The sequence below is a fragment of the Phyllostomus discolor genome, chromosome 7 (assembly GCF_004126475.2).
Source record: "Phyllostomus discolor isolate MPI-MPIP mPhyDis1 chromosome 7, mPhyDis1.pri.v3, whole genome shotgun sequence".
Classification (NCBI taxonomy): domain Eukaryota; kingdom Metazoa; phylum Chordata; class Mammalia; order Chiroptera; family Phyllostomidae; genus Phyllostomus; species Phyllostomus discolor.
This window is the reverse complement of record NC_040909.2, coordinates 105,594,528-105,620,836: the sequence shown is the minus strand read 5'-3', so window position 1 is coordinate 105,620,836 and position 26,309 is coordinate 105,594,528. Positions and strand designations below refer to the sequence as shown.

The 26,309-nt window shown below is 38.3% G+C and overlaps 1 protein-coding gene across 1 annotated transcript in view; it reads left to right on the top strand.

Annotated features, from left to right (window-relative positions):
• RUNX1T1 (RUNX1 partner transcriptional co-repressor 1) overlaps positions 1–26,309 on the top strand; it is a 163,000-nt gene that overhangs the window by 133,608 nt on the left and 3,083 nt on the right. The window contains 3 exon segments of the mRNA XM_036031234.1: positions 7,964–8,032; positions 13,477–13,667; positions 25,476–26,309. The exon segment at positions 25,476–26,309 is cut by the window's right edge and continues 3,083 nt beyond it. Of these exon segments, the coding sequence (XP_035887127.1) occupies positions 7,964–8,032; positions 13,477–13,667; positions 25,476–25,751 (536 nt within the window). The 3' untranslated portion in view covers positions 25,752–26,309.

The following is a 26,309-nucleotide window of genomic DNA, read 5'->3' as shown; positions in this document are numbered from 1 at the left end:
TATTTATTTATTTTTAGAGAGAAGAGACATGAGAGAGAAAGGGAGGGAGAGAAAAATCAGTGTGTGGTTGCCTCTCGTGCACCCCCAACCGGGAACCTGGCCTGCAACCCAGGCATGTGCCCTGACTGGGAATCGAACCAGCGACCCCTTGGTTCACAGGCCGGTGCTCAGTCCACTGAGCCATACTAGCCAGGGCTGGCTTTAAGCTTTTGATTGTGTCATTGAAAGACTTTGAGTATTTCTTTGTTTGGACTCTGGTAAAACAGTCATGTTCTTTAGGGGTATAGAACCCTAGATTTCCTTTTAAGAAAGTATCACAACTTGAGAGGGAATTTGTCAAGAGCCACACAACATGCAAATTTTAGCATCTAGCAGTTGTTTTACTTTGTAGACTCTTGAAGCCTTTGAGTTCCATCCTGTGGGATTGGCCTGTGGCTATAAGTTACAAACCAGGACAGGTGGCTTATAATCATGGACCATAACATTTACATTACATGCTTTCTAAGGTTCTTACCCAGGTTTTGGAGTTGATTGTATTGATGTGTAATGAAAGAATTGGCAATCATTGACTTACAAATCTCTGTTTTTGCCTCCATAGAGTGTATAGTGGGGTGTTTATGTACAGACTGAGCTATGACGTATCTGTGTCTTTGTGTACGTGCCATCTCCATATCCCACAGTTCCACTGTGTTTCTTTTGGCCCTCATCGTATCTCTAGCTTGGAGATTCCGGCAGTGTTTATTCATACACACTCTCTTAGCATTTTAAAATTGTATTTGGGGACTGTGCAGAGGAGAATGTAACTTCCATGCCTGCTGTGTTGTATTGGTTTAACTCATTCCCATTCTCCCTTTTGAAATAATATATCCACAGTATTAAGTCATTGTGAGGCATTAGTAAAATAACGTGATTAATCTATTCCTAATTGAATGTTAGGATTTTCCCCAGATATTAAATGAGGACTATTTTCAGTGCCCTCTTAAACAATTTTAAAATTGGGTACACATTGAACTTATGATGTTATTTCTACTCTTTAAGTCAAAAATAGGTTGAAATTTTGGAGGGCTTTCAAAATATAGATTTATCCTTGAAATAATAGATGATGATGATGATGACTACTACATGAAAAACTCTAAAAATTTGTCTTAAAATTAGAATGCCAATCTTTAACCAATTTTTTTTATTTTCAAAATGTGACTTGTGCATTTGTTTTTGTTTTTGTTTTTTTTTCACATTGTGTACTTCACTGAAGAACAAGTTAATGCCAACAGACATTTGGCATTTTATTGCTTAAGGAGAATTACTTCTCCTCAGTATAGGTCGGTAGCTGCTGGTGAGCCCTGGATGTGCTCTTGGAGTGTTTATCTGGGTCTCTGTGTTTTGTTTTGTTTTGTTTTTCTCCTTTGCCCTTATTTCCTTTCATTTGATTATGCCGTGATATTCATAATTACTCTCTTGGTTCCTGACATTTCAGTTCCTTTAAATTACTTTCTTTTTACTGCTTTTAAACTGTTTTAGAATCTTTCTACAGCTCATCTTGTGTTACTCAAGAATTCTTCTGCATCATTAGAGAGAATTATCTAATGATAGATTTAGGACTCATGTTAGAGACTGAAGCATAAAACTGAAACATGATCATGTTTTCTGCTGTGTTTTTTAAATGTTTTAATGTTGTAATGAGAGGGTATGAAATTTAGGAAATGCCAGTGTGTTTTCATAAAGGTTTAGCTCTTACAAGAAAGACATTTCAGAAAGAGGTTTTGTTTGTTTTAAATGAAATGAAAAATCAAGTTAATTGTTCCAAAAGGCTTTGAAATTTTTTGAATACCACCCTCGGCCCCAAGTAGATTGGTAGAGGAATTAGTACTTGAAAATTCCTCTGGCTGGCAAGCTTTGCCATTGTCATGTGCTTGAAGTACAGAATCTCTCAGTGCTGTCTAAACGCTCAGGTTAGCGTGAAGGCTGAAAGCACTGATTCTGAGCAGAATGTTTGGATTGAAACCTCTGGTTTCTCTTCTTACTAGTCCTGTGACCTTTGGCAAGGAACTCTCTGCCTCAGTTTCCTTGTCTGTAAATTGGGGATAATAATATATATATATCCCATGGGCATTTCTATGTTAAATGAATTAATATGTATAAAGCATATCAAACAGTGCCTGACATGTAGTGGAAGTGATATAAATTAACTGCTGTTATTATTTCTAACATGCAGTCTCAAAAGGAAATTTAAAGAATTGTGGAACATGAACCTAGTGTTTTTGCTTGGCAGCCAATATTATGAAATTATAGTAGATTCTGAAGTATATTTTTATTTAGAACATGTTCCGGGCAGTAATTTTTAGGTGACAACTTTATTTAATACACAGAGAAGCTAAAACAGGGGAATTCTGTTTCATACAGTAAATCTTTTTGAATCCTTATTCATAATGGAAAGCTATAGAAAAACAGTTTGCTTCCAACCAAAAATGTGTATCCTGCAGCTTCTATACTCTCAGATTATAAAAACCACAAACAAGTTCTTCAGAATATATCTGCATATAAATGTTTAGAGTTTTGTACATTTGTATTGTTTCCTTTCAATTGCATCATGGAATTCATTTTGAGACCACTGAGCTGAGCTCCTAACGTACAGTACCTAGTATATTTAAGTATATCGTGTTTAAAAAGATGTGACTGTTAGCAAAATATTTCATCTTTTAACAAGAAGACATGACTGATTGCCTCCTGGAGCATTAGGTATTTTTATTATTAAAGATAGAAATTCTAATGGAGTTGCTGGCTTTTAGGTTGGGTTTGGGCTTCTGAAACAAAATACTGACATCTCCAAATTTATTATCCTTGAAAACCAAAATACCTAGCATTTGTAAAGATGAACTTTCTTAACCTTCCTGTCTTTCGGTGGTTTTGTAATAGCTATTGTCATGATCACAGCCTCATTGTGCCCACTACAGGATGAAGGCCTTACGTAGGTGCTGCCAAGCTTTGAGCATTGCTGTCCAGGGCCATGTGAGGTCACATTGGTTCTCCAAAGGCTATCAGCTCATCCCTTCATGTATACTGATGGCGGCCTTCGCTGCATCTAGTGTCCAATGGTCTCCATTCTGTCGTAAGTGTAGTGTATCCTCCATCTCTTCATGCGTCACCTGTTGCTTTCTATTCTTTCACATTTCCCCACCCTGACTGGCTCTCCTCTCTTGATAGATGTGTGCAGTCTTCTGGAGGCTTTCCTCCTCTCTTGCACCTAAGAATTTGCATCCCAAAGCAAGCTAAACTTAATTTAGAAGGACTTTTCTGTAATTTTTCCATCTTCCTGTAGATGCAGATAAATATTTTAAACCATCTCGTATAAGCTCTTCTTTGCATCTGCCACTACATTTTATTAAACTACCCATTTTATAGCAACTGATATTTTATAGGTACCCAGGAGCTAATGGTTAAAAATTAGCTTTAGAATCTGAGCCTTTGAAAATTAGGTCTTTTTCATAGGTTTGTCTAAATTAGCCAATATGCTAAAATAACAAAGTCCTACCCTCATACAAGAAAAGTTCTCTTGTGATATTAACTGCAAGATTTTTTTGTTTTTAAACTCAGTTTTGCCTAAATAGACTCTGTCATTGCTGATAATCAGAAGAGAAATATTAAATTTGTTAGTCATTGGTTTATATATATTCATAATTGTATCAAAATAGATTCTGAGGAGTACAGCTATCATTGATTACGCCATTCTTTCCATTGGTAGGACATACTAACTTAAAACTGAAGGGGACATTGTGAAATATGTATGCATATATGAAAATATATGTATATTTATTTGCCTTCAGAGTCTGCTGCTGTTTTGAAAAATGATTATTTTACAAAGTAGTAGAGGACTAAAAAAATTTGCTTGATTGGCTTTGGTATTTCTATCAGGTTTTTAGGTTAGGTGTAGACAGGTGTGTGAAAAGCCACACAACTTTCCGGCATGTGGTGTAGATGAACTGTAATGACGTTTCCTGTGTAGCACACGGGAAGGTGGGCAGATGATTGAGCTGGATACCTTATCTTTGAGTAAATTGAGGGCTATAAGCATTCATAAAGTTAGAATAAAATTTTTAAAAATATCATCTAAGAAATTTGAGGACTTTCCACCAAGGGGACTAAGATAGTGAATTGCTGTCTATCTTTAAGTGACATAAACTCAGGGAATAAAAAATTACTGGTATTTATTGCTTAATCTAAACCTCTTCAGTGGTTTTATTTTCTTTAAAGCTTTGTGCTGTTTGTGGATTTAAGTGCTAGGAGAAAAAAAAGAAACTTTAAAGTCTTTTTTTACCTTATTTATAAGAAAATAAGTATATATCTATTCTTACTGGACAACCTCCTAAATAATCATGAGGGTAGTAGCAACTAATCTCTAATGACAGTTTAGGATGTGCCATGCCAAGCACGTAATGGGAAGGAGCCCGTTCCGTTCTCACAGCAGTGCTCGCAAGTGTATTGCCCAATGTCACGTGGCTAGGCAATGTCAAAGCCGAGATTCAACTTCACTGAACTCCAGAACTAACTCTTCTGTCTGTGCTGCCTGGAACTGCTAATTTGGTATCTTTTATACATGGACATTGGATACCCTAGCATTGCCTTTTCTGTTCCCTATGAAATGATTGGCCATTTATAAAAAAAAAATAATTTTATGGACCTGTTGATCTTTCTGTAATTCAATAAGTGGAAAAAAAGGTTTTTTTGTAATGTGATTAAGGTATTTTTTTTTGTCCTCAGACATTTTTCTTTGTGTATGTGATTTTTATTTTATTTTTAAGTTATGTTCAGTATTATTTTGTATTAATTCAGGTATACAGCATAGTGGTTAGATAATCATATACTTTACAAAATATTCCCCCCGGTAGTACCCACCGGACACAGTACATAGTTATTACAATATTATTGACTGTATTCTCTAAGCTGTACTTGACATCCCTGTGACCGTTTTGTAATGACCAATTTGTACTTCCTCATCCCTTCACCTTTTTTATCCAGCTTCCTCAATGGCCCTCTCCTCTGACAACAATCAGTCTGATCTCAGTAGCTACGAGTCTGTTTCTATTTTGTTTATTTTGCTCTTTAGACTCTACATACAAATTGAAATAATGTGGTATTTGTCTTTCTCTGACTTATTTCACTTAGCGTAATACCCTCTAGGTCCATCCATGCTACTGCAAATGGTAGGGTTTTATTCTTTTTTATGGCCTAGTAGTAGTCTATTACATATACAGGGGTGAGCTAAAGTAGGTTTGCAGTTGTTCATATGGAGAAATACAAATTAATAAATAATTATGCCAGAATAAACTCTGTGTTTTGTGTACTCACAAACTTACTTTTGCCCACCCCTGTATGTACCACGACTTTCTTATCTTCTCTTCCATTGATGGGCACGGGTTTGCTTCCCTGTCTTAGCTATTGTAAAAAAATGCTGCCATGAACATAGGGGTACATATATCCTTTCAAATTAGTGTCTTGGGTTTTTTCGGATACATACCCAGAAGTGAAATTGCTGGGTCATGGCAGTTCTGATTTTAAGTTTTTGAGGAAACTCCATACTGTTTTCCACAGTTGGCTGCACCAGTCCGTGTTCCCACCAACAGTGCACTAGGGTTCCCTCCACCTTCTTGCCAGCACTTGCTGTTTTTTGGTTTGATGACAGCCATTCTGACAGCTGTGAGGTGATATCTCATTGTGGTTTTGATTTGCATTTCTCTGATGATTGGTGACATTGAGCATCTTTTCATATGTCAGCCATTTGTATATCTTCTTTGGAGAAGTGTCTCTTCAGGTCCTTTGCCCATTTTTAATTGGATTATTTGTGTTTTTGGTGCTGAGCTGTAGGATTATTTTATAAAGAAATTTTAGATATTAACACCTTATTGGATGTAGCATTGGCTAATATCTTCTTCCATTCAGTAGGTTGGTTGTCTGTTTTGTTGATGGTGTCCCTTGCTGTACAGAACCTTTTTAATTTGATGTTCATTTATTTTTTTTGTTTGCCTGTTTTCCTTACCCAAGAATACATATCAGAAAAAAACATTGCTAAGAGAACTATGAGAGATTTTACTGCCTGTGTTTTCTTCTGGAAGTGTTGTGGCTTCAAGTCTTACACTTATGCCTTTAATCTATTTTGAGCTTATTCTTATATATGGTGTAAGAACATGGTCTAGTTTTATTATTCTGCATGTAAATGTCCAATTTCCCCAACACCATTCTTGAATACGCTGTCTTTACCCCATTGTATGTTCTTGCCTCCTTTAAGAATAAACGACACTTCAGCCAGTCTTTTTTCTAAAAAACTATCTTTAAAAGTTGTCACAAGTAAATCTGTTTCATTGTGTCATATTGCTCATTGTGAACTTCACTGCACTGCAGTTCTTCTGGAGAACCTTTGTCGTGGTGTGGAAAGTAATTCTGACAAATCTCATTAGCTATGTCACATTTTCTTGTAGTCATGTATGCACCAATCTGTTTTATCTAGGTTTCTTTCTCTTATGGATGAAAATTACTTTAAAAACTTTTGGGTTTTGTCACTTTATAGAAATGAAAGGGCACATAGAATGCATGTGTATTTCCAGTCTGTCCAGTTACCCAGAGGTCATAAAATTATAATGTAAATTTTTTAAACAAACTTTTTATATTTGGAATAATTTGAGATTTAAAGAAACATTGCAAAGATTGTACCAAGTTTTCATATACCCTTCACCAAATTATAATAAGCTTTTTCTGATTCAAAATTGCTGGGAATGTCTTGTGTGTTGGTAAAATGATAATCGATGTACCCTACTGGATTCAAAACACTCAAATGTATTTAAGGCATTCAAATACAAAGATACAAACTTAGCTAAATTAATTACTTTTCTTCTGTTTTCGATATTCTTTAGCTTTGCAAAGTATAGAACACTGGATGGGCTTTCTTTTATCTCTCAACATTCCATTAGATAAAATATTGTTTAATAAAATTGGTCTGCTACTTCACACACACAGGATAGAGAAAATTTTAGTTGCTTGAAACTTATCAAGAATCGAATGATTGTTACATTATTTAAAGTTAAGATGATGTTTTTTTTCCTTCTCAAAATATCTAGTTACATGTACTGTCATTGAAAATTCACTATGGAAGAATGTAGTGAATATTTTAGCCAAGGAAATACTACGTACACTTAAAGTTAATTTTTACAGGTATATAAAATACATAAAAGGTACCATGTCATTACCAGGAATATGTTATTCAGTTATTATATTATCTGTTTTCTCAAAGTGTTGAAAGTTTATGAGCATGATAAGCCAGTATTTAAAGTGGACCTTCATTTTCTCTTTTGTAAAGCATGTGCTAATTCTGTTTGGTTAACTGAATATGGGAATCCATTCTAATGATTCTCTCTTGCTTTCACCCATGTCAAATCCATATGATCTAATTTGTGTGAAAATGGTAAAAGCTAAAGTATAATTTTAAGAATTAATTAAACTGTGAGAACTTGTTAGCCGCACAGGAAGGGTCACCATTTATTCAAAGGTGGTAAAGGCAGAGCTGTGTGGAAATATTATTATCCCAACATTAGATTTTTTTTTAATGACCGATTTGACTCTTGAAAGCAAAACTACCAGTACAGTTTATTTTCTTTAAATGAAACATACCCCTAGAAATTCCCATAGCGATCCACACTGGGAACAGTATTCTCAAACATATTGTATAATGAAATCATTAAAATTGCTTCAGCTTTGAACCTGTAAGGCATTTAGACCAATGGCCTATTTTCCTTGAGCTCTGATGACTGGTCTTGCTATTTTTGTTTATTTTCTAGAAGTGAAATGCTTAGCCTTTTAAAATTGTGTTTTTGTAAAGAAGCCAAAAGAATGGGCATAGCTTGCTTGTGCTCGATATAATGACATAACAGTGCTCATGTGCTTCCCTCCTCTCCACTGCTCTTTATCCTTTTTATAGATGCACATCGGGAATTCCTTCACAGGCCTGCTTCTGGATATGTGCCAGAGGAGATCTGGAAGAAAGCTGGTAAGAATTGTTTAAAAACACGAGTTTCGTGTTCTGGCAGCTGTGTGCAGTTGTTAAATGCAGCGATGTGAAGAATGACAAGAAAGGACTTTACTGCTAACAACTACAAAACAATACAAAACAGCCCCCCACCCCTGCAACAAAACAAAATGTAAAAATCCTGATTAATATTCTTAAACCAGGCCTGATTAGAACATGAAATAATTTTTATTTCAGTAGCATCTGCTAGTGCTACTGTAATTGAGAGCCTGGTGATATTTCCATCATAAACCCCTATTTTTCAGGGACTAGAATGGTCCCCTTGCATGCAAGTTTTCCTTTGTGGAAAAAAAATCTGGTATTTTATAACTTAAATTGTATACCTTTTAGCCTTTTCTTCTGAATTCTTCAATTTTAATAAAAACCACATAAAAACTGACTTATTGAGACACTCAGAAATTTTATGGTTATGACCAGTTTTTGCAATTGATCTTTCAAGCTAATTAATAATATTCAATGATCAGAGCTAAATATTTTTTAAGTTAAATGACAAAGTTGGTAAATTTCTATTTTTCTTTTCCATGTACACACTTGCTTTTCATTCAGAGACATTGCTCTACATTTTGAAGCACATTTAAAGTTCCTGATGACTCGTACACTGATGGGCTCACAGAAGCTCAGATGGCAGAATCTGGGTGGGACACCAGCGCTACATGTAGAAGTTGAGGAAAAACCCTGTAGAAACCAACTCAGGAGACAAAGCACAAACGTGTTCCAAGAGTTAAAGATAACATGACAGGCACATAGTGGGGCTTCGAGCTGCTGTCGCCACAACTGTTAAAGTAGCTTATCTGAGCTGGGGAACTGAAAATGGTTATTTCTGCAAGCAGTCACATGGGTGTCGGGCTGGGAACCCTAATCAAGGAGCAAGAGTCAAGGGAAAGCGCTTTTTGTTTTGATTTTTTAATAAAAGTTTTCTCTCTGAGTTTTGCTTTGACTCAGGTGTGTGCGTAGCTGTATGTAACTTTCTGACTTTCTGGTCATTTGGCTCTTATCTAAGTGTCTTTATAGATTTTCTAAGAAATACCTGTTTTTATAAGAGCTGTAAGGAGTTTTAAAATCTGATAGTATTCTAGGCTTAGTAACTTAGCCTGAGAACCAGAAAGCTCCCTTGCATGTCCGATATGCAAGTCAGATAAATCCACTCAGCTTCAAGGCAAAAGGTTAAATATATATGTTGCTCAGCGGTATAGTCTTACCAGATTTACAATGTCACCTCTAAGATTTTCTACATAGATAATAGTGATGGATACTCCTGAGCTGTTAAAACATGCTGGGTGCCACCTACCTGGAGAAGGAATTGGTACATCTTTCTTCTAACCTTTTTTTTTCTCTTGCGTTTTTAAGCTGTTAGTGCACCTTATTCCAATAAGAGGTACAGAGAATTCATATTTTGTACCACAGAAGGATGACATTTTTTTGCTGAAGGAAACTTTGCATTTTCCTTATTTATACGAGTATGCATTCAAGTTAAATCCTTGATAGTTCATAAAGAAAAATTGGCAGTAAAGTTTTGTGTAATCCAAATCCCTTCTGTGCTATTATCTGCTCAGTTCTTTGTTTGACTACTACTAAGTGAGAGCAGATTTTTCTGGCCATACCACCTTTGTTGGAAAGTCAACTTGAAGAGCTATGCACAAAGGAAATCCTACCATAAGTGGTAAGCAATTGGAAGCAGATTCAAAACTGCACTACACACATTACTAAAAATGGATTGTGGTGACGGTAGCACAACTCTGAATATACTGAAATCATTGAATTATAAACTTTAAGTGAGTGAATTTCATAGTTTCTTAATTATATTAACAATAAAGTGGTTATTAAAAAAAGAAAAAAAACTGCACTATGTATTGTCCAGTTAACCAGGTGTTTTGCTTTTTCTGTTGACATGTTGTAATATACCGAGTCCATTATTATTTTTCTTTATTGTCTGTTTTGTCAGTTTCTCTAACAATTCTGGGTCTACTGTATGTTATGAAGACTTCAAGAGTAGAGGAAGCTAAATACCTTTTCCTACTGTGTCCGTGAATTCTCTTAAGAGTTAAACTTCATCAAGTAAATGTTCAGAATGTTTTTTAGATGTGCCTGTTATGTATGTTAGATCTCCAGGCTAAAATATGATGTGGTTGTGGTGTTGATTCCACTTGTTTCCTTCTCACAGCGATACCCCTAACCTGCATAACAGTTTGGGAATAGTTTTCTGTGGATGGATGCTAAATTTTAAGGAGGGTATTAAATTCCCAAAGTGTGGACGATAGTTTCATTTTGAAGTTTTGAATAACTGCTTACAATGTTTATCTTTCTAGGCTTCTTAGAAAGCATTTCTGGTGTTAGCTATGTGAAGGCATCCAACACAATGAAACACATAGGGCCGAGTGTGACATCTGCACTCAGCTTGTTACAATTTGGAAGCTTTTCCCAAGATTCTAAAATTTGCTGTGAGCAGATTTTTAAAGAAAAAACCTATAAACTGTGTCTTGCAATGAAAATGGTATGCATCATAATATTACACCTTTGTGGCAAATGAGCAGTAAATAAAGTTTAAAGCATTTGAAAAGTATCAAAGGTAGAGCTCTCCAAAGTCAGGGTACTATACCTAATGCATTCCTTTTCACAGAAAATTGTAATTGCAAAAGCATATTCTGTGCTTAAGAGCACATATCATGTAATATTTCCCACCATTTTATTTTGAATGATATCAAACTGGCAGAAAGTTCCAAAAAATATTATAAAAAATTACCCTATACCTTTCACCCAGTGTTTTGTATTTTACTGCATTTGCTTTAATATCTTTTTTCTCTCTCTTCCCTCTCTCCTTTCCTCCCTCCTTTGATTGTGACAGATTATAGTTTTCCCCAAAACATGTGAAAGTTAGTTGCAGGTGTCATCTCCCTTTACCCGAGGCTTTTCAGTGTGTATTTCCTAAGAACAAGGACACCTCTTAGATAATCTCAGTAGTTACCAGAATGAGGACAGGGACATTGCTACATCACTATTATTTAATCTACAGACCATATTCAAGTATTTATATTGCCCCAATAATACTATATAATAACATATCATACATTTAAAGGTATTTGGGGTCTTAACAATGTTGGAGGACTCAATCAGTTTTCACTTCAAAGTAATATTTTAAAAAGTAACTGCAAAGGTAACAGAAACATTCTAAAGTTACAAAAGGTCTTTATTTGAAAAAAAATCTAACATAAAGATGGGTTTTAAATTGCAACTGAATGTTTTCTTCAGTATATTTCTTTTTCAACTAATCAGTGAATGTTTGCAGTTGGTAATAAATATTCAAGCACCTTGCAAATGTCCTACCAATTCTCTTTGCTGATCTGTATATGCCTGTGGGATTAGAATAGGAATGCATAATTTAAATATAAATTGCCTGATTTGCATATACAATTAGTCAAGCTACAGCTTTGATGGTAAGCAAAAATTATTGTCCTGTATTACCACTTAGATAGAATTTTAATTCACTTTGAATATTCAAACTAAATTAGACCCTGGCTGTATAGTTAGAAGGGCAGTACTTCCCTGGTTCCCCAAGCTGGTTATGATAGCGTAATAAAGGCATCTTTCGCCTGTTCGTGAAGAACTTGCTGCAAGCTCTTTGCAATATACCGCTTCTATTCAGAATGTAAATGCATATCTTAAAGCAAATAGTAAACGCTTAAGATATTTTAGTTGATACTTCCAGTCTGGCTCTTTCCCTTATATTTCAGTTTATCAAACCTATCAGACAGTAATTGCAGATGAATGAATTTAAGGAATAATGCTGCTAAAATGAGGAAGTCTACAAAAGTCATGACAGTTAATTACAAGTGGAAGGCTTTTGATGATTCTCAAGTCATGGACTGTAGACGGGTGAAATAAACCATAAAAATTTAAGAAACCATAAAAGTATTTGCATCTCTTACATTTTTAATCTACAGTAAAACATTTTTATTAGGAATCGATGTTTTTAATTAAACAGAACATTTAATTAGGGTGCTTTTTAAGTGGGTGAAACAATTAAGTGCAAGCACTTGAAACATGTCATAATTAGTTTTAATAGAGTGTTAATTGGTACTAGGTTTGCCAAGTTAATAATTACTGCTTATTAAATTTTCAATTAATCATTGTCATTTTGCTTTGAATAAAGATGAAAATTAGATAAACTAATTCAGGGGGAGGATATTTTCCCTTGTTAATTAGAACAGTTAATTTTTTAATAGAAATTACTTGTTTTAGTTGTCGATTGTATGTTGTACATTAGAGAAATCTTTGCACACTTTCCACGGCCAAAACTAAAACGTGAACCTGGCACCTTGCAGGCTTTGTGGTCGGGCCCAGTGGCTGTGGCCTGTGGTGCGGTTCCATTACATTTGTCCAGCGCAACAGTTGGCTGTGTGATGTCGTGCCCTTATTTGATTAAGGAGATAGACAACAGCTTAGAATTTGGAAATGAGGAAATGATTTTGAAAAATCTCTGTCATTTAGTCTATAAAGGCACATATCCACCTTACTCAGGAAATGATTTAAGAAAAAGAAAAGCTGAATCATCTGTCTGTTTCATCATCGATTTTCTTTAAAAGGTCTGCATTAACTTAATTGCTATATGAATTACCTTTTCACTATTGTGCTTTTGTTTTTTACCACTAACATAATTGTTTGCACTTACATATGTTTATGTGTAAAATGAATTTCCTTTCTCTTTTGTCTGAAAATTTTACCCGTGTAGTTTCTGTATTCATATTAATCTACAGCGGTGATTTTCACCCTTTTTCATCTCATGGCACACATAAAGTAATTACTAAAATTCTGCCAAAAATATATGTTTTGCCAATCCGACAAAATAAATATAATTTTGATTCATGCACACCGGATGGCTATGGTTGTGTTTGGCTGTTGTCATTTTTTTAATTTGACAGCCTAAGGGGAAGGAGGGCAGTGTCCCTGACTAAGTAGGTATTGCATGTTTTAGACATTCTTGCAGCCCACCAGCATGCCTGCTGTTGGCATGCTGGTTGAAGATCACTGACCTACAGCATCGTGACAGACCACATTGTTTATGTGTGTGAGTTATCCAGACAGGTTTCTTGTGGTTGTTTTTGTCCTTCAAATACTTAGTTTGGTCTCACAGTACTTTCTGGAGGTAATAGTTGTGGTAGAAAAGTTGTAGTAATGTTTTCAGTAGTTTAAGAAATGTTCCTAGAATTGCAAGTTGAAGTTCCACTCTTCGTTTTCCTAACTGAATTTCAGAAATCTGCTGTTGTTTTAGATAGCCAGATGAACTGCCCAATAAAGGGGATGGCTGTCATGCCTGATCTGTAGAATTCTGTTCAACAGCCAGCAGTGTCCACGGTCCCGTGCTAACAGAGAACTGTTCTCTTGTCCGGTTCGGTGTGCCTGGCATGCAGAGGAGGCTGTTAACGAGGTGAAGCGCCAGGCGATGACTGAGCTGCAGAAGGCTGTGTCCGAAGCTGAGCGGAAAGCCCACGACATGATCACGACGGAGCGGGCCAAGATGGAGCGTACAGTTGCTGAGGCCAAGCGGCAGGCGGCGGAGGACGCGCTCGCTGTCATCAATCAGCAGGAGGATTCTAGCGAGGTGAGGCGCGCCGTGGGAGCTTCCAAGAGAAGAAGATAGCCTCCATGAATTAGAGTGGCCGTTTTTCGTTCCATGAGATACCTCAGAAAAACATATCTTTGGGGAAAAGTTAGAATAATTTGGGGAGTTCTGGCACGTGAGGAATTGATCAAGAAGAGGTGATCAAATTTTGTCTTTATGAAAGACCTAAAAGAACGACTCTGCCAAAGAGCGTTTTTAATATATTTAAGGGGTAACAGATTAAAGTAAAATTTGTATGACTTTCTATCACCAAGAACCCAGCTGTGTGTGTTAGCATGTGTACGGGGTTCCCTTCTAAAAGAAGGGATTTAATAGGGATACCGTGTGTAAGCCGTGCTCTCCAAAACCACATTACATGCCTGGGATCAAAGTCGTTTCCTTAACTATTGGTCCTTAAATCCAATGCTAAAGTAATGTTTATGTCAATTAAACATTTCTAAGGGGTTTTCTTCATGGTCTTCTTTTGCATGTTATTGGTAATAACTATTTCATTATAGTTATAATGATCATTTTATTATATAACATCCCTGCCAGAGGCAATATTATTTTGTGTTGTTCCAGTATATTAAAACACACACACACACACGCATAGCCTCAATGACTCAAAGGTCTAGGAAGTAACTAAAACACAGTATCTAACAGAATGCTTTCTAAAATAGTCTGTAAATCAAGAGCATGGTACTGCCCCACACTGATAACAGCACCACCAACCCCAACCCCAAAGTAACTACATAAAGGACTACAATTAGCTGAACTAGCAGAACCATGAACTGATAAATCAATGGTCTACTATAATACATATCTATAATTTGTGAGGGAGAGTAAGAATTTAATTTGTACCAGGCTTTTCTGTAGATGAAAGACCTTGTGGGAATCACTCTATGCCCAGAATTTCTATTTAATGTGTAGCAGATGAATATCAAGAGGACAAAAGGAATTGATTTTCAACATTTGAAAGTTTCTCAGGAAAAGAGGGACAAAGGGAAGTTTATCTGCACTTTAGTTGCTGACTTTTCCATTGTTGAATTAAACTAGACATAAATTCAATTTTATCGGCATCCATGGCTAAGATATTTAAGGACCTGGTTTTGTGCTTAAGAAAAGAGTCGTTAGCATCTTCTGGAGAGAATTTGCCCTCCTCTACTCAAGTTAGGAATGCTTGGCGGCACAGTCGTTGCCACTCATAAAACATTATCACTTTCACATGAATGTTTCAAGTCTGTTATTTATGTTGAGTATTTTGTAGGTCACTAAATTCTGAAGACAGAATATCTAGGAAGAGATTGTGGATTAGGTCTTTGTCTTTGTCCTATCACATGCTGTAATCACTTCAGTATCTGTAAGCTTTTTACCTTTATTCTTAAAACATACCCAGAAAAAGATATGATCTTGACCGTAGTATCGAGCATTATAAAAACATGATGAATCAAACAGTAGCTATGGTAAGTAGTAGAGAAAATTTTAAAAAATCTAGGTATGAGTGAGTTTTCTATAGTGATTGTTTTTCTTTTCTTTTTTTTCTTTTTGGATCTCTTGGGAAACTGGTCTCTAATATAGCACTACTCTGGTCTTTGGTGATGATTTCCCAAGGATTTTAAAGCACAAGCACACTATGCCAGGAGAAAGAGTGTGGAATTCAGAGGGCCAGATTTAATTCCTGGTGGCGTCTCCCACAATTCTGTGATTTCGGGAAAGATGCTGAGCCTCCATAAGCTTTGATGTTTTACATGATGCGAAGATGAGTGACACTGTCTTACACAGCGGCTAGGACTTTGAGACATGATCATTTCAGCCATGAGGAAACTCCCCCGACTAGAGTTACACAACTGGGCCATGGCAGAAGCTAAACCGGAACTCACAGCACGCTGTCAGTCCTCACATTGTTCTGCAGCAATGAGAGAAGGAGCTTTCAGAAGGTTCCCTATGGTAATTTGGGGATGCAGATAAAAAAAGGCCACTCTTTAAGTCTTGGTGGGGGAAGGACTGATGTCTCAAAGGATTAAGGCTCTTTTCTGCAAAAGTAACATGGACATTTCCTGAGAGAGGAGAGCAAAAGATGGGAGATTATTTCATTTGAATGTAGCTGAGTCTCTTCTAGACTTGCACACAAGTCAGTACACACATGCGTGTGCACACTCTACTATAAAAGTGCTTTGACCAAGGACTTGACAAAGAAATAAAGGGTTAATCTATTAGTTATAAATTAATGTTGCTAATTCTCCTCTAAGGAATGACAACATCCCAGAACAATCTACATGCCTAGTGGTAGACTTAGTTCAGCTGTACCTTTAGCCCAGTTGTTAGGTGGAATTTTATAGATAAATTCTTTGTTCCCCCTTAGGAATTTTTTACTTTTCCACATAAGACTGAGGACACAGCTTTGACTCCAACATTGATATTTTGCACCCTGTTCTTTCCTTACACTCAGGAATGTACGCCTATTAATAGAAGCAATCTGACAAAAGTCACCCTACCAGTGATTGCAAATCACCTCAAGTTTAGAAAGCTCTCTGGTTCCCTGCCTCTTCTTCCTCCCCCAATAGAGCCAGAACAGCTCTGGCTTCCTCGGCCTAGGTAGGCTAGAAGTCCCTCTTCCAGGCCTGAGCATGGTTGACAAAGGGTGGGGGACCGATTAGGTCAGGACTGCACAGCCCAGCTGAGCTACAGAGAAGACAATGTAGGTACTTCTCAGAATTCTCTGCTGTTTTTATATGCAGGAGGTTTGGTTGAATTTTAACCATTCAGCCCTAAATAAAACCCACACAGCATTGTACTTTAGAAATTTTATGAATTGTTCTTTGTTTTCTCAAAACAACAACAACAACAAAAAAAAACAAGTTCTGGCCATCATAGTAATTGGTTGAAAAATTTTCCATTAAGTGTTGAATCCATTGATTTTAAAACTGCATCCAGAAATTAATGGGCAGTCTTGCAAACATCACGTTTGTGACCTGCCTAAAGCAGTTTGTTACTTGATGCGTATAATTGTAAATTACTGACATCCATTTATTCATTTTTTCTTTCAGTAACAAATTCTTGAGCTTTTCTGTGTCAGGCCAGCGCTAGGCACTGAAGACAGTGGTCCCTGCCTTCCTGTTACCTACAGTTAATAGAGGAGTCAAATCACTAAGTTATGTCAGCAGCTGCCCCCCTCTCCACAACACCCCTGGGTGCCTCGTCACTGCTTCCTTGGCACTGGGCATGTAAGTGCCTCTGCAGGGAAGAGGGGAAGGGAAGCTTTGCTAGGCTTTGGAAGCACGGACACTCTGTACTGATTAATGTTTGGGAAGATCGCCCAGGCTTCAGCGTGGAGAGAGATTCAAGGAAATGAAAAGGAAGGACCACTGTTGCAGGAGACAGATGAGGAGGAAGATGGTTGGATCGAGATGGTTGCTAGTGGTGTTGTGGATGTACTGGCTCAATACCCATGAGATAGACGGACAGCATTTGCCCTTTAGCTGTCAGGGAAGAAGAGGGAGCTGTGATTCTTCCGGGGACATGCGGGGTTCGGGGTCCCCATCAGGTGATCTCACTTGAGTGAACTTCAGAAACTTCATGGTTTCAGTCTGTCCAAGGTGTATGTGTAGGTGGTGAAGGAATAACCTTTCTTCAGTTTTTGTGCATGAACAACACAAGTTAAAACATTTAAAAGAATTCAGATGAGTTATTTAATCCAACTAGATGGATCTCATTAGTGGATTGGAAAGGGCAAATAAAACACAAAAGCTGGAATAGTTCATGCTGTCTCATGTGAAAATCAGGAGAGTGCTCTGTAATACATAAAGGTAGGGTACAAGGTGCCTGTACATCCTAGTTTGACTGAGATATTCCCAGGTTACTTCTGTTGTCCCCATCTAGTTATCGAAAGTGCCCTCTTTCACTCTCAGGTGTCCCAGTTTGGGTAATAAATTATATATGGTCATACCACTTAAAGGCCATGTTCAACCAGTGTGATGATCATCTTTTGCTAGCAAAGCTCAGAGACAGATGGGTGTGGCAGAAGGAATCCAGGAAAAGGACGCAGAAGACCTGAACTCTGGCGCCAGCCCAGTCACCACACTGGGGGTCCTTGGGTGGCTCATTGTACTGTTGTCAGCCTCTGCTTTTTCATAAGGAATAAGATGCTATTTGCTTACCTCACATGTTGTTTAAGAGTTTGTTTACATAAACATTTTAATTTAACATGTTTGAGAACAGTAATGCAAAGCATAATCTGCACATATTTTCCACAGTCCTTCATCACAAGGCATAGGAAAGTTTTCTGACTAAAACATTCTTTTTCCTCTTTCTCTTCCTTACTAGAAGCCACCTCCTGTAATAGACATGTACTCGTCACTTACCTAGATCATATATGATCTTTATGATCTGAATCTATAAAACTATACTGTAGATAATAGAAATGTACAAAATTCTCTCTCTCCGTCATGGGAACTTAAAAAAATAACCTAAACTTCGGAGTCATAAGCAGAGTTCGAGGCTTGGAGTGGCTTGTCATGTGTTTCTTTGGGACTGTTTATGTTAAGGACTCCTTCTATCTGTAATTTCCGAATTTAGTCTTTCCCTGTCTCCATTTTCACACATGTGTAATAGACCTAGTAATGTTCAATCTGCTCAGAAAAATTTGTGGTTGTGAAAGGTAAGCTGTAAAGAATGGAAAAGTTCCAGAAGGAACAAAGGAGAGTTGGAAATGACTAAGTAGAGAAAGAAAGCATGGAGTCAGGAAAATAACATGTGGGTATTGTGTGTGGGGGGGGTGCCCTGTAATTTATCATTCACGCAGGGACACTTGTCAGAGTGAAAGGGGGTGCTCTTTTTGGGCCAGGGCAGTCCTATAAACCAGACTGGCCCAGGCATGTGGGAACCATGGCCAGCATAGTTATTGGGGGTGACAGCAAGTTTGTTTTGCCTGAAGTCAAACAAGAAGGCCTACAATGAATGTTTAATTCTGTACCAGATGTGATAAAAAGTGCTTTCTGTACTTTTGCTCCTTTACTCTTCCTATGAGTTCAGGTAAACAGGGCTGTTGTCTTCATTTTGCATTTGAGAAAAGCTGAGTCTTAGGAGGTTAGACCTCTCCCTGGCATCTCGCAGCAGCAAGTGTGAGCTGGATCTCAGTCCAGGCTGCCTTCCTCCCGGTCCAGCTTCTTCATAGCCACAGGGCAGTCGTGAGAATTTTTTTTCTGATTGTGTAGTGGTGTATGTATTTCTGAGGTTATTCCAAGTTCTCTAACTTTACTTGGGATAGGAGATGCGTTATCATTATTATAACAGAACGATGCTGCACTTCGGGCATATGTAAGCAATGGTATTTTCTGTAGTTTCTCTTTTTACAGCATGTTATGTTTCTCACCAAGAATGTAGTGTCAGCATTAGCATAAATCAAAAGAAAGGAAATTTGCTGAATCTGGCCAACTTAAATTGTTTATTTTAAGTTTTCGTATTTATTTCCTGTTTTCATACTTTTATACTTGTTTTTCTTTTCCAGTTAACAGTCAGATTGGATCTATTTTTAAAAGAGTCTGAAACATCTCTTCTTTGAGATCCATGACTTGTTTTAGCTTAGGTGATCGAAACGAATGGCTGGAAGTGAGCACAGAACAGACAGTGCTAACTGCACTGTTCTGATGGTTAGTTTGGGGCCTTAAGCCACCGAAGTGGTCTGTCCCTCCAGATTGCATCGGCTTGCACTCATTATTGCTATACAGGTGCAGAACCGCACAGTGCATGTCAAAGCTGGGCGGTTTTGTGGCACTTAAGCAGAAACACTGACTGTATCTTTAAACTTTATATTTCTGGAACCTACAAAAATCCTGATAGCGTGAGCAGGTCACTTTGAGAGGTTCATCTTGATTGCTCCTTCCAGCATCCATGGGACCATTTCCGGTAGAACTTGCACAGTGTGGCCCAAACCACCCACGTGGACTCCGTAGAATGGGGTTACCACGCAGGGCTAGCAGAGCAGCGCTGCTGGCAGAGCCCTCACAATCGAATCAGACCAATTGATTCCCAGAAGAATTCAGAGCTTCCAGAGCATGAGCTATGATTCTGTGGTACAATGATAGTTTTGTTTGTTTAATTTATTAAAAGTCCACTTGTTTGAATCTGTAGATGTTCGTGGTATACTGGATGGAGCACTGGGTGTGGAGTAATCTCACGGTTCCCATCGTGGAGCTCCAGTTTTCTCATTTGCAAAACTGGGATGATGTTTATGTGACCCACTTTGCAGGGTGGTTGAGAGGTGCAAATAAAGATGAGTAGAAGTATTTTATAGCACATCACCATACAAATGAGCAGTGTGAGAGATGCAAAACCAATTAAGAAGATATTCTAACGGGAATGGCAGGGACGAATCTGGACAGTAACCGTGAGACTGGAAAGGAAGGAAGAGACCGTGGAAACCGGGTCTGCGAGGTTTGACAGAGTGGCTGCAGGGACTGAAGGAAGTGCAGTTTCCAGTAAGGTGACAAGGTCTTGGACCTGAATGTTCCCAGTGACAGACATAGACCACACCAGAGAGTCAGGGTTGGGAAATACGGATTTAGGTGACAGAGGACCCTTCTGGTAGAGCTATAGAACAGGCAGTTCAAAGTAAGAGAGCGCAGCTCAGGAAGGAAATGAGAGCTGGAGAAACAGGTTTGTCTTTTTTTTTTTAACATGTAATAGTTGAAACCACGAGATCTGACAAGGGAGAGTATGGAAGAGGATGATATTTTCTTTGCTTTATTCCAGCTTCCCCCTTGCCAAGTATTTAGAGGAAAATGAACAAACAGAAGAGGAAGTTAGAGTATAAGAATCAAATTCTAGTGTCTTGGAAACCCAAAATTTGAGGGAATTTCAACAAGGGGAGTTGAAAAAGGAGGGATAGGGAAACGGTCAGTAGTGGTGAATCTGTAGAAACTCTGAGGACAATGAGGATAGAGAAAAGGTAATTGGTCAGTAACGAAGTGTAAGGGGAAGTCAGCTCACGTTCTCTCTGTATAGCTGCCTGTGGGGGGAGGCACAGGAGCCACGAGCTCTAATTCTGAAGGTTGTATTGTGTAGGATTGGATGTAGTCTCATTTTCTTTCAGCCAGTGCCAAAAGGAGGTGGTGTCGTGTTAGTTTCTGCCATTTGTTCAGGACCCACTGAACATCAGGCCCTGTGCTTAGCACTGATACAATCCTGAAAACCCTGCAGTTATTACTCCTGTTTTCCAACTTCTGTCCGTAAGAGGTTAAGTAACTTGCCTGTAGTTCTAAATCCACTAAGTGATGTAGTTGGAAGTGAAACCCAACAGGGTGACTTAGAAGCTGGTCAAAATTGCAAGCCATTTCCAGTACACACCAGGATACCTTGTCTTTGGTGCTCCAGATTCCTTTGGTCTTAGCCTAACCTATGCTTTTTTGAGAGTTTAGCACCCTTCTAACCTTATTCCCACCAAAATAGGCCCTAAGAGAGATCCAAAATTGACAAAATGTGGCATTTTCTAAAGTATTTGGTTTGCAGTCCTAAGACTGGGCAAATCAAACCTTGACTATGTAATGTCATATCTTTGTGATTTTAGGTAAGTTATTCATTCTCTGATCCTCAGATTTTGAGGGGCATCACTTTCCTAAGCTGCAAAATGTACTTGAAAGTGGTTTAAAATTACCAAGAGCAATGTATGATGTGATGTTTAGTGTGAATTACAGTGGTGTTACCTTCTGTAGAGTTCTTTTAATTTTGGGAATTGTAATTATAAACATTCGACTGAATCTATTGAGCATCCTTTACATATGAGAGGTTTTTTCCTGGAGAACTACAGGTATGTAAGAACTGGAGAAAAACAGTAATTCAGGAAAAAAGTGTTTTGTTTCTTGGAGAATGAATTTTCAACAAGAACCAGATAAGATACTGTTTTTGCCCGGAGGGCAGAAAGACCATTCACTCTATGTCTAAAATAACAAGAAGAAAGAAATACTTTTGTTCTTAGGGATGAAGAGAATTGCTGCTATGAAACAGAGTATTAATAAGCTTTGACATGCTGCTTTGGCATTAGAAAGCTTCGATCCATCATTTCCATTTCTGTCTGTAGAATTAGTACATTTAGCAAAGGGGCGCATTGTGTTCAGTCTCATATTCTTCATCTGAGTCATAGCCTAACTAATTCCCAATTTTCTGATAGGGAGTAAAATATTCGTATGCTGAAAAGGGAATGTATTATCTCAAATAAGGGAAGACTATAAAGCGCCATGAGATTTGGGAATGAAAATTTACAATGAAATAGTATTCTTGGGCCTTCTACAGCAGCAACTTTCAACCCTTTGTAATCTCATGGCACACATAAAGTCATTGCTAAAATTCTGCAGCAATCCAAAGTATATGATTATTTTATGCTAATCTGACAAAAAAAGGGAAAAAATAGGTGTAATTTTGATTCATTCACACCAGAAGCCTATCGTTGTGATGGCTGTTGTCATTTTTTTATTTGACAATCTGAGGGGAAAGAGGTCAGTGCCCCTGACTAAACAGTCAGGTGTTGCATGTTTTAAAAATTCTTGCAGCACACAGGTTGAAAATCATTGTTTTACAGTATTATGGTAATTTAGTCAACAGCCCCATTCCTTCGGGGACTGAAAAGGAAGTTCAGTTATTTAAAAAATAATAAAATAGGTAACAAAGAAATAAAGCAATATTAGGAAATACTAGCCTGAATATAAGACAGTACAAATTCAAAATGTAAAATTACATTAAATCACTGACCACCTTTATGGCTATACCTACCCTTTGTGGCTGTGCTGTGGGGCATCGCACACAATTTTTAGTTCCCACCTTTGTGAACAGCAGAAAGCCTAGACACTTGCAGTGGTTCAGATTAGAGTGCTCACACGATTCTATACCTTTCGCTGTTCCCAGCAGTGGGACGGTTAGGGGCTGAGTGCCCTGGTCAGTCATCAGTCTCGCAGGTACAGATTAGCCAACAGGAAACTCGGGAAAGCCATCCAAGAGAAATATGTTAATAGAAATCATTTTTGTCTGCTTTCTAATGAGCTTTAAAACAGGAATGTGCACTTCGGAGTTTTTTGTTAGTTGAACACTTATGCTAAAGTTCCCTATACAATCATTGCAATGCCATGTCAAGAGGAATAAAAATATGTAGGGTTTTTTTCCCACCAGGTCATTTGAATTGCTCTTTGTTGTACTTTCCTACAGCTGAAGGTTGTTTTTGTCCCAGCTGTGGGTGGTAAATGAATTTGATCAAACAGCTTGGGAATGGGACTAGAGGTAAAATTAGCCAGAGCCCTTGAATTCTGGGTCAGAATCAGGCCACGCTAGGCAAGAAGGCTCAATTCCCAGCAGCTTCACGATCCAAAACATCTGTTTCTATATTTGGCATAATTCCACTTTTTTTATTTGTAAAATTGTTCCCATCTTTGAAAACACTTTAAAAATTAAAGAAGTCCCCATTCTGTCTCGTCTTTCCACCCTCCAACACATGCATCTGTAATTACCTGGTTTAGTCTGTGTGTTTAATCAGCTCAAATTGAGAAGGGTGCCTACATCTGATTTCAATCCGACGGCGGCACTGAGTGCCGGGCAGTCACCACTGTTGTGTCTGCCAAAGTGTGCCTCTGCCAGAGGAAAATACCCTCACACCAGGGTCTTTTTTAAAGAAGCCACTTGACTTAGATTAGATATTTAATTTCCTTAAAATATTGTTTTGGATCTGAGTCTCTGTTCTATAATTGGGATTTTCTGATGTAATTTAGTAATTTCACTTCTTTGCTGAGCTTGTTCCAGGATCCAGCTGGCATTATTCTAAAAGTGGCTAAACCTCAAGGATGTAAACTTCATTCTGAGAGCCCTGTCAGACCTCACTACTCCGAAGGACGGGCCAGGCCCACGTTTGTGCACATCTTTGCAGGGTCATTTGTACGTGAAATGTGATTGAATTAATTTTGAGAGAGAAAGGATTCAAGTTATGGTAATGAAACCTCTGATCACAAGTAAACATCTTTTGAGTTAGTCTCCTGGTTAAATTAGGGTAGGAAAAAATGTGCTCTAGCACTGATTATTAATTTTAAATTTATTTTTATTTATGATGTCACCATAGATTTCTTCAATGGTCACTTAAAACACCTCTTGTTGGCCAGCATTTGCGATCTTAAGGTTTTTCTGGGTTTTATTTTCCTCCCTTCATTGGGCCATAATTGCTGACTGGTAAAGAAATAAGAACATAGAACTGAACTCTTTCTAGAAGTTTTACATTAGAGTTTTTGAGTTGGTAGGCTTCCAGTATTTGAAACTCTATGATCCCCTTTATTTTGTAGCAAAGTTAGTATGACTGCTAAAAACTTCTCCGCATATTTTGCACAGTGGTGAAGCCAATACATACCAGAGTACTGGGCCAATGTCCCACTGGGGGTGCCATAAGCCCACCTGAAGCCACACAACCAGCATGCTTCAAGTTAAACAAATGCAGGGGACACAGTGGAAAGATTTTTAAACATCCATCTCTATCAGCACTTTGAAAAATGCATTTTAATTGTGGCACAACCATCATGCACATACTGTGAGCTGGTTGGAGATACCAATTAGAAGTTTGTTTTGCTAGGAAATAATTAAAACCAAGAAAGATAAAGAATAAAAAGGTGAATGGCACCAAAAGATCATTTGATACAGCATTTCACAATGGGGAGATGGTCTTGCCAAAGGAACCACTGTACAGTCCTTTAAAGCTGGCCTCCTGAGGTTTCACCTCCTCCTAGGGTCTATAGGATCTACCCCATGCAGGTAGGCGCTCCTCTGTGTTTAGTGTGTTGTGTTCTGATTCATGATGTGTTTATTTCAAAGTTCAAATCAGAGGCAACCTCATATGGGCTTTTTCACGTCTCAGAAAGTAGTGATCACTAGCTTTGGGCTTGCAAGGTCTAGGTTTTTAGTTCCCTCCACGTTTCCAACTACCCAGAGCTGCTGAGGAGCAAATGAGCTAGAAGGAACTCCATCAACTGGAATGCACTGTGTGTAAATAAAACCCCTTAGTATTTATCCAGTTTTAGTATTTTTAATTTCTCAAAGTCAAATTGGGTGTTGTCAGATTCATGAATTTCATATGTTTATTGAGCACCTGCTATATATATTCGACACCATTCTGGGCGCTTACAGTATGTATACCAGAGCATAAGCGAGGCAAGGACCCTGCCCTCCAGGGAGCTGAAGCCGATAGTTTGCTTACCGGGTACACTGAATAACTAACTGGTAACAGTGGGCAAAAGTAAATGCATGGAGAGGTTACAGGCTCTTGACTCACTCTCTCTAGCCTGTGCTGGAGCAGGAAATAGAACCTCTGTCTTCTTCATGACATTTCTTTGAATCTAATACAAAGTTGTTGTAGTTCCTTTGTAAGTTCTGTTACATGTTCAAGAACAGTGCTTCTGCCCAGAGTGATAGATTTGTGTCTGATCATGGTGGTACTGGTATTAGAAGGGGAAAAAATGTAGATGTAGCAAGTGTTAGTAGAGGTGAACAAAGGATTTTGATGGGAAGAGAGCCAAGCTAAAAGGAAGGGATCTTGTAGTTAACACAGAAAGGAGCTATAGCCAGTTTTTTAGACGCCATCATAGCGGTTGGCAGAGAAGTCGGAGCAGTCATCACAGCGGAACCTTCATCTGTGTGTTCAGTGTGTATACGCACACCCACCCACCTGTTTCATTCTTCCCACACAGCCCTTGAATATAAGGGGGCTCTGCTGCACAGCACATTTCCTCAGACTTTGGCCTGGGTAACATACTAATTTGGGATTTTGCTCTGTTCCGCCTTCTCCTTTAGAGCTGCTGGAACTGTGGCCGCAAAGCAAGTGAAACCTGCAGCGGCTGTAACACGGCCCGATACTGTGGCTCGTTTTGCCAGCACAAAGACTGGGAAAAGCACCACCACATCTGTGGACAGACCCTGCAGGCCCAGCAGCAGGGGGACACACCTGCGGTCAGCTCATCTGTCACGCCCAACAGCGGGGCCGGGAGCCCCATGGACACACCACCAGCAGCCACCCCAAGGTCAACCACCCCGGGGACCCCTTCCACCATAGAGACAACCCCTCGCTAGATGTGAACTCAGAACTGTCAGAGGAAAGGCAACACGACCAACATGAAACCAATTCTTCATCCTCAGATGCTCAAAGTTCTTTTATTTTTGTTTGTTTGTAGATGAACTTTCCTATTTCAGTACTTCAGCAAGAGAGAACCTAACCGTGTCTTGAGGCGGTAGTAAAACAGAGGGCCAGTAACGGGTCGTAATGACTTATTGTGGATAACAAAGATATCTTTTCCTTAGAAAAGAGAGCAGAGAATATAACATGAAATGATAGATTTGACCTCCTCCCTGTTATTTTCCAGTAGCTGGGATTTTAAACTAGATGACCTCATTAACCGATGCTTTACCAAACAGCAAACCAAGAGATTGCTAATTGCTGTTGAAAGCAAAATGCTAATATTAAAAGTCACAATGTTCCTGATATACAATAATGGAAAAAAATAGAGGAAAACCCTCAAGGGCATGAGCATTGGCTACAGTGGTAGACATTTTAACAAGAAGATGAATGGCGTCCATGGGTTGCTAACTGAACTTTGAAGACCCGCTACAAAACACGCATATGTGCAGCAT